This window comes from Terrapene carolina, unplaced genomic scaffold, assembly GCF_002925995.2.
Source record: "Terrapene carolina triunguis isolate 2854851 unplaced genomic scaffold, T_m_triunguis-2.0 Scaffold66, whole genome shotgun sequence".
NCBI classification, from domain to species: Eukaryota; Metazoa; Chordata; order Testudines; family Emydidae; genus Terrapene; species Terrapene triunguis.
The window spans coordinates 27,476,385-27,485,894 of NW_020664417.1; the positions used below are offsets into that span (position 1 = coordinate 27,476,385).

General features: G+C 40.3%; 1 protein-coding gene across 5 annotated transcripts in view; it reads left to right on the forward strand.

Moving 5' to 3' along the window:
* Window positions 1-1,952: 1,952 nt before the first annotated feature.
* RAPGEF2 (Rap guanine nucleotide exchange factor 2) overlaps window positions 1,953-9,510 on the forward strand; it is a 57,518-nt gene continuing 49,960 nt past the window's right edge. For all 5 annotated transcript variants that reach the window (XM_026647871.2, XM_029910627.1, XM_029910628.1 and 2 more), the window contains exons 1-3: window positions 1,953-2,126; window positions 7,673-7,809; window positions 8,422-8,580. In XM_026647871.2, the coding sequence (XP_026503656.1) occupies window positions 1,973-2,126; window positions 7,673-7,809; window positions 8,422-8,580 (450 nt within the window). In that variant the 5' untranslated portion in view covers window positions 1,953-1,972. The remainder of the gene's footprint in view (window positions 2,127-7,672; window positions 7,810-8,421; window positions 8,581-9,510) is intronic.

The following is a 9,510-nucleotide window of genomic DNA, read 5'->3' on the forward strand; positions in this document are numbered from 1 at the left end:
TGGGGCGGGGACAGCATGCGGAGGCCCCTGGCTGCCCCTACGCATAGGAGCCAGAGGGGGCATATGCTGCTGCTTCCGGGAGCCGCACGGTTGAGGCAAGCCCCGGACCTCACTCCCTGGCGGGAGCTTGAGGGCTGGATTAAAACATCTGGGGGACCAGATGGGGCCCCCGGGCTGCAGTTTGCCCACCCCTGAATTAAATGATAAAAGAGACAGTCCTCTGTTATTCACTGTTCCCTTGGCTGGATCACCATGTGATCCATCAAAAATCAGTTGCTTTTTTATTATTACAGTGATATTAGGGGTTTTAAATAATCAATTAGTAACAAAATATTTCCTGTTTCTCTGTTTTAGTATAATAGAGTTAACTGAAATTTAGCATCCATGTCAACCATGATGCTTTTTGGAAAACATAACCTTGTCCTGACCAGTGGGAATGACAATTGCTAGCAATATCATGATTTGCAAATCAGACCAATTAATTAGTCAGTGGCTCAGTAACCGGAATTGACACTTTCAGAATCAGAGGTTCTTACAGAGTTGTGTAACAAGCTGTTGAGCCACCTGGCTGCCATTTTAAAATGTACCGTTGGTTTATACTCGGCAGTCTCACTAAACCAAGACTGATTTTTTTTATCAGAAGAGAGGGAAATTAAGTAAAAATGATTTTATTTTACTTTATATTTTATCAAAGAAGATACTGTTTGTAATAAATAGTTAAAAAAAACCACATAGACATAAAGGTGAGGATGCTATAGAAGACAAACATAAGTTTATGTCTTTGGCAGCTATGTGCTGTCTTCCCTTTTGCTGTTTTTGGAGCACAGTTTCAGTGCTTTCCAATGTATAGCCCATTGTTTGCACAAGAGATGGTTTTTGAGAATCACAACTATAAAGTCTGCTGTGTCCAGATTCTTTTTTTTTTTTTTTTTAATGCATTTGACTGTGCTGTTGACCTCCAGAATCTCTGAAATTGACACTCCTTTGGGGCGGAGAGTGCTGATTTGGGAAGCAGTGGCTTAGAATATTCTCATTAGCAGCTTATGTTTCTTAAAAAAAAATCACAGTAAGCGAGGTTTAGCAGCTGCTGTGGCATTAAATCAAGTTCTGAGAAAAAAGCAGCTCAATCTGAAATGACAGGCAAATATGTTTATGGGATTTATTAAATGTTTAGTCTTAAAATTGAATAATTAAAATGTATTTACCTCTAGGTCCTATACTAATGACCTCGAGTTGTGTGTTGGCTGGATTTTTGTTCATTTTCATAGGATCTAAAGCAGATTACATTTGGCAGATATTCTGTGTATTCCCTCTGTGGTGCTCCAGCACTGACTTCACATGTTTTCCACACTGTAAATTCGTATGCCTTTATACTTATAAATAAAAACCTTAGCTTCACCACTTCATAGCTGAGCTTTTTTACGCAGTTTCTATGTAGACAGACAGTAGCCATTTTAGTCTTTAGTGGTATTTTGATAGTACTGGTTGATACCAATATTCTCTGTGAACTAATGACAGTATTACTTATACCACATTGATAGGTTCCTGCAAACACTAATTTTTGGAGATCTCTAATATTAGTTTTATTTAACAACTTACATTTTTAGTCATTTTGTAAAGAACTGGCCTAGTGAATTTAAATTGTCCTCTTCTTCTCCTTAGACCTGCTTCCTAAAAATGCACATAACATGTTTATATGAATGTGTTCTTTATTCAGACCAATCTTAAATCTTGCCAAAGACATTCTGTTTCAAAAAATTACTGTCTTCCTTTTTTAGAAATATAGTGAAGGAAAAAATCAGAACAAAAAGTGGTATGTCAAATTGACTTGTTGATCTTCCACAAAGCAGAGTAAAATTCACTTCATTTACATATTTTAAGTGGAAAAGAATGGCTTTAGAGGACACATCTGAATGTTTTAATTTGAATTATCTGTGTGTGTATTTAGGCCACAGAAAGTGAGGCTGGTGATATGGATCTGAGTGGGTTACCAGAGACTGCAGTGGATTCTGAGGATGATGATGATGAAGAAGACATTGAGAGGGCGTCAGACCCTCTGATGAGCAGGGATATTGTTAGAGACTGCCTGGAGAAAGACCCAATAGACAGGACAGATGATGACATTGGTAAGTTGGCATGAAAACTAGCAGGAGGGAGTGGGAAATTGAGCCTCAGGGCACTCTAATATTATTTAACATGTTCTAACTTGTTTCTCAGTCCCAAATTTAATAGAGTGAATCTGTGTAACAAATATCTAACTTCATGTGAAATAATTAATTGTTTAAAATACCAAATGACTGATTTTACAGGTTACATTTGGATAACTAGAATAAATAATCATGCTAACAATAACAGTTAAGCTGAAAACAAAATTAATGAAGCAACTCAATTTAATTTTAAACTAGATACACCACTGACATGATATAGATTTTAGGTTGAAAATTAATGTCACAAAAATATACTATTAACCTAAAAGAGAAGCAAACATTCAGTTGGAGCACAAGGTTTTGAAAATAGCAAGATATGATTTAAGATACTCTTCTTCCATAGTACAAATGGGATTCTTGAATTTGTTGTTAGATTTTTTTTTTAAGCTATTGGTTCCCAAGTATAGGGTTGCCAACTTTCTAATGTCTGAAAACTGGAGACACACACCCCGCTCCACCTCTTCCCCCAAGATCCCACACCGGCTTTCTCATCTCTCCCCATTTCCCCCATTGCCTGTCTGCCCATCAGATGCAGGTAGGAAGTAGCCCTGGCAGAGCAGGGGCTGGCATGGGTTGATGACCAAGTGCCTCTCCCAATCCCCCATGGTAACCAGACTGTTGGTGTCCGATCGGTATATCTGACCAGACACTGTACAGGTACCTTTTCGATCGGACAGTCTGGTCGAAAACCGGACACCTGGCAACCCTACAAGTTAATATATTACAGAGGCTTGTTTAAGAAAAAAGAGGGTGGGTGCGACAGAAAAGGGGAAATAAATGTGCTATTGATGAATATTAATGCTTGTAGTCTGCTAGAGCTGAGAGACTGCAGATTGTAATTTGACACCAGTGACTTGTGTGTCATGTAAGAATCTCTGGTGACTGAAAAGGCTTTCACAGAGTTCTAGAGAATTTTGAAATTAACAAAAATTGTCACAATAATGGAAATACTAATTGCATATCAAGTCAATGAAAATGAATTCCTGTTGATCACAATTAGGGCCCTAACAATTTCACAGCCATGAAAAATGCGTCATGGACCATGAAATTAAGCCCTTCCCTATGAAATCCGATGTCCCCTTGTTCCTAGGAGCGCCCCACCAAAGGGGGCTACTATCTCCGGCTGGACTGGGGAGGAACAGGACTTGTCCATCCCCTGCAGAGCCACTTGGAGGGAGGAGAAGGGGGGTGGAAGACTAGACCCACCTCCGGGTGCCTCCCCCTGCTTCAGGACGCTCTGGGATTGGGCAGTAGCTTCAGAGGTTCCTGCAGTTGGAGGAGACTTGTGGAGTTGGGTCCGATCTTCCCTGTGCTTCTGGGAGCGCCCATGTGTTATCACAAGTATTTCAGGCCAGATTCTTTACCCTTAGTTATACCTGTGCAAGACCATTTCCTTCAAATGTTGTCTCTTTATTGGGGTTGCTTAGGTGTGGCTAAAACCAGAATTTTGTGCTACATGTGTGAATCCTCAGCAGAATTGTTTGTTGAGATCAGACAGAATCCAACTCTCTCTCATGTCTGTGTTGATTCAGCAGTGCTAACAGGAGTAAAAAGGAGTACAGGCTTACTTTTGTTAATAAAGGGATCAGATAAAACTTGATTACACATGAAGTGTAGGACATTGAAAGAGTCACTTCAGATTACTGTAACCATGCTTTTAACTGGTCCTTCTGAACAGAGTCCTATTTCTATATTGTGTGAGATTGTATAGCAAACATCATTGTAAAATCTAAACCCAAAAGGGCTGTCTAAGGTTAAAAATATGAACTTGCCTGCTTTTATGAAATTGTCTCTCATCTTATTACCGTAATACAGGGGTGGGCAAACTCTGGCCCGGGGGCCGTATCTGGCCCCTCCAGACATTTTAATCAATCCCTCAAGCTCCTGCCAGGGAGCGGGGTCTAGGGCTTGCCCTGCTCCAGTCGGGGAGCAGGGTCCAGGGCTTGTCTCACTCCGCGCGGCTCCCAGAAGCAGCGGCATGTGCCCCCCCGGCTCCTATGCGTAGGGGCAGCCAGGGGGCTCCACATGCTGCCCCCGTCCCAAGCGCCACCCCTGCAGCTCCCATTGGCCGCGCAGGCAGTGTGCAGAGCTGCCTGGCTGTGCCTCCGTGTAGGAGCCGGAGGAGAGAGATGCCGCTGCTTCTGGGAGCTGCTTGAGGTAAGTGCTGCCCGGAACCTGCACCCCTGACCTCCTCCCGTGCCCCAACCTCCTGCCCCAGCACTGAGCCCGCTCCTGTCCTCTGAACCCCTCGGTCCCAGCCTGGAGCACCCTCCTGCACCCCCAACCCCTCATCCCCAGCCCCACCCCAGAGTCCATACCCCAGCCGGAGCCCCCTCTCCCCGCCCCCCCTCCCCGCATCCTAACCTCCAATTTTGTGAGCATTCATGGCCCGCCATACAATTTCCATACCTAGATGTGGCCCTCTGGCCAGAAAGTTTGCCCACCCCTGCCTTAATATATCTTTAAATGTCCTTATTTGGACATTAGGTTTATATTAGTTATATATTATACTTTTTTGTTGTTTGGATCCAAGTGTCCTGTAGACAGCTTAAGTGTAGGATACTGCCACAAAAATACTTCGTAAAACTTAATTTCTTCTGATTAAAAGAACCTAACATGGTTTTAATAGAACTATTACAATGACTCTGTGGAGTCATTGTGATTTCATTGGATGTATTCAAGGCACATGGTTACATTCCAATATTTTCATTATATTGGCTTTTACTTTACAGATCTTTCATTGATATTATAATAAGCTAGTCTGTCGCCAAAAAAACCCAAGTAATTATAACAGCTCTCTGTACATTACACTGCTCTACAGCCAAAATGCTTCTGAAATAAATGTAGTCAAACTTTACTAATTCTGGGTCACTGAGAATGAAAATGATGCTTAAAATTGTTGATTGGCTCTAGTTTTCAAGATATGCTATTGGGTCGGTATATATGACCCTTGACTTGGGAATGGCGGAGGATAAGTGAGTTATAAAGGGAAGGGATCTCAATTTAAACCAGAAATGACTAAAATACATCTTTGACTGGATCTATGAATAAATCTATGACTGGGTTTGGACAGTACTTGCTTTTTAGGCAAAACAATGAATGATGCAATCTGAAGCTGGTATTGCGTCATACATGATATGAATTGCATCATGTTATTCCTAGAAGTCATGGATGATGCAATCATAACGAAGCTTACATCACTCTGCTGAACAAATTGCCCTATATCAGCTCTAGAAATCATAGAGTGTCGTACTCTCTTATTTGTCAGTGTTTGATTTTGCAAAGGGACACATTTCTGTTTAGCCAAAGTGAGCAGAGATGCCTCGTACTTGTGTGAACAGTGCAGATAACTTCTGCTATGTTTGTGGTGAAGTGACTTTTGCATCACAAAAGCGCAGTATAACCACTATGGTTAAGAAAGCCTATCACCTTTATTTTGGCCGCAAAATTGGAGATCAGGACAAGAGGTGCACTTGTGCAACAAATCTTCGCCAGTGGTTGAACAGGAAAAGGAAATCTATGCCTTTTGCAGTGCCAATGATTTGGAGAGAGCCAACAGATCATACCAGCAATTGTTACTTCTGCATGGTGCCTCCAGTTGGGAAAGGTGTGTCAAAGAAGAAAAAGTGGACTGTGCATTATCCAAACATTCCATCAGCTATACGCCCAGTACCCCACGGAGAAGGACTGCCGGTTCCTGATGCACCAGAATCATTCTCACTTGAGTCAGACGAGGAAGAGGAAGAGGATGAAACTTCTGGTCCTGAACCATCAATGTCACAGGACCCACATTTTCTCCCATCCTCCTCCTCTGAACCACACCTCATAACACAAGGTGAACTGAATGACCTTGTCAGGGATTTGGAACTACCCAAGGCAGAGCTGTTGGGCTCCAGACTACAGCAGTGGAATCTCCTGGCAGGTGATGTTAGGGTTTCCATGTTCCGTGACCGTCAAAAGGATCTTGTCCCATTCTTCTTCATGGAAGGTGATCTTGTAGCCTGCAACAACATTGATGGTGCGATGGCAGCCCTCAACATCGTTCACAATGCAGATGAGTGGAGACTGTTCATTGATTCATTGAAGACGAGCCTTAAAGCTGTTTTACTGCATCATGGCAATGTTTTGCCATCAATTCCAGTTGGTCATGCAGTCCATATGAAGGAAACCTATGACAACATGAAACAACTTTTGAGGTGCATAAACTATGACCAACATCAGTGGCAGCTTTGTGTTGATTTGAAGGTTGTTGCTCTCTTGCTTGGTCTGCAGACTGGATACACAAAGTACTGCTGTTTTCTCTGCGAATGGGATAGTCGTGCAAGAGATTCCCACTACATCAAGAAAGATTGGCCACTCCGACAGTCATTGGAGCCTGGGAGGAAAAGTGTTCAGCATCCACCACTTGTTGAATCAAGGAAGATTTTGTTACCACCCTTACACATCAAGCTGGGTCTGATGAAGAACTTTGTCAAGGCCATTGACAAAACACAAGCAGCTTTCAAGTACCTCCGTGGAAAATTTCCAAGGTTAAGTGAAGCTAAGATAAAGGAAGGTGTCTTTGTTGGTCCTCAGATTCGTGAACTTCTTCGAGATGATGCATTTGACCATGCACTGCGTGGCAAGGAAAAGGCGGCATGGAAAGCCTTCCAGTTAGTGGCAATAAATTTTCTCGGAAACAACAAGGCAGACAACTACAGGTTATTGGTGAAAACCTCCTCAAGGCATACAAAAGCCTTGGTTGCAACATGTTACCAAAGATACATTTTTTGCACTCTCATCTAGATTTTTTTCCACCGAACAGTGGAGCAGTGAGCGATGAGCACGGCGTGCGATTTCACCAGGACATTACAACAATGGAGAAATGCTATCAGGGCAAATGGAGCCCATCAATGCTTGCAGACTATTGCTGGACAGTGACAAGAGATGCTCCATTTAATGAATACAAGAGACAAGCCAAGAAGCGCCGAGTAGACACTGAATAGGACTAAACTATGTACAGAATAGTTTTTTGCCTTTTGTTTCATAATAAATTTTATTTATATAACCCTTTTGCTGATTTTTAAAGTGTTACATAAACAGGACAGGTGAAATATTATCATGTAAAGCAACCATAAAAACATGAAAAGACCTAGGTTTACAATTTATGATTAAAACTCTACTATCTACACAATATACATAGACATAAAATGTAAAAACTTAAATATCTTAGAAACAGTAGCCAATCAGTTGTTTTAATTGTCATATTTGAATTCAGGACATCAAAATACATAATAAATAGCACATTTTATCTCTGAAGCAGACGACTTCTCAAAAATTGTAGACCAGTGTTATTTATCGGTATACAGACAGCATTGTACAGTAGTTTAACTTAAAGAACCCTAAAGCATTTCTCTGAAGAGCTGCCTTTACCTAGTTTTGTTGTTTTGATGTGTATGACTCAGTGGGCTTTTTTTCTCTTTCAGAACAACTATTGGAATTCATGCATCAGTTGCCTGCTTTTGCCAACATGACAATGTCAGTGAGGAGAGAACTTTGTGCTGTGATGGTATTTGCAGTTGTGGAGAGGGCAGGAACCATAGTACTAAATGATGGGGAAGAGGTCAGTGGAATTTGCTTTGAATCTTCGTTTGTGCAGACGTCAAAAAATCTGGAAACGTTTTTTTTGAAGTTTGGAAATTAATTTCTAGTTGCTGGAGAGTAGCACGAGGAAGTAATTTGTTTGTATGCCTCTTTTGTGTTGTGTTGATTATGGTTTTATTCAGTTCAATTTGCAAATGATTTTTCAGTTTAAACACCCAGATCAATTTACAAGATACATGCAATAGAACTTAGGAAAATTTTCTCAATAAAGGCTATACAAACACATGTATTGTTAATGATCAGAGCTGATTTCAAATGCTTTTTATTTTTGATCTTTCAGTATGATTTAAATACTGCCAAGGGTTTTATGAATTGTATAGGTTTTATAATTCCAAGAGTTTATTAAAGGCTAAATATTAGATTCCTTAAGGAAATGGAAGGAATTATAATTTTTCAGGTAAACTAGTTCATCCTCCTCCTTTCTTGTTTTCATAAATAGTTGCTAAAAATAAACTAACTTTTTAAAAATGTATAAGCAATTCTGGGAATAGTGTTTATACAGTACCATGCTAAAATGCTAAGTGAGTAGGTGATTGTTCTTTTCACCTATCCTGCACTGTTCGATTTCTAGCTGGACTCCTGGTCAGTTATATTGAATGGTTCTGTGGAAGTGACATATCCTGATGGAAGAACAGAGATACTGTGTATGGGAAACAGTTTTGGTGTTTCCCCTACCATGGACAAGGAATACATGAAAGGAGTGATGAGAACCAAAGTGGATGACTGCCAGGTAGAGTATTACTCCATATATATTTGCAAAACACAATTATAAATTATATAGTACTGTCCTTACAACGTACCTGCATTTTAAAAAGTGTTTGTGGCAGAGTTCATGTTAAGTTTACCTGGTAGGGTGCGGAGACAGGCCTTGGAATTGTTCTATAGAGTAATTTTAACAGGGATATTTTCTCTCCAATACATTTTATTCAAAAATCAGTTTCCTTCTTTTCTTTCATTTTAAATGCAAGAATGGCTTTGTGCTGAGTTGGGGCAATGTCTTTGAGCACATTTCTAATAGTTCATTGACAAAGGTGAAATAGAGTATTCTGTTTAGTAGTGTGTGCTGGAAATTTGATATTAATTACGAAATGATCTGAAAAAAATTATGTTGGGGCAAAATATAAAGGTAACACATGAGTTCATCAAAGCAATCAATCAGAAGTCTCAAACACACAATGTCAGAGGACCCATCAAGAAAAAGCAGCATAATTTATCACTATCCTTATGTTTGGTTAATATGATTGCAAATGAAATGTCAGTTCAGTTTTTGGTAATTGTTCATAAAAAAATGATTCTAGTTCAAATTAGAGCTTGACATCCCCAGGTAATAAAATGAAATGCACAGCTACTGCATGAATGGATTTATGTGACCAAAAGTCCAGGAGAAAAACATCTGGGTCTAAAAGGAAAAAGGATTTATGGTTCCGTTTGGACCATTTGTCAAATTATTTTACTTGTAGTGAATTTCCGGAGATATGCCAATTGTCCAGTGGACACGGTCTGATATTTTGACTAATGTAATGTAAAGGGTAAAGGGTTATATCTAAATTATCCAACAGAGGGTCCTGTGGCACCTTTAAGACTAACAGAAGTATTGGGAGCATAAGCTTTCGTGGGTAAGAACCTCACTTCTTCAGATGACTTGCATCTGAAGAAGTGA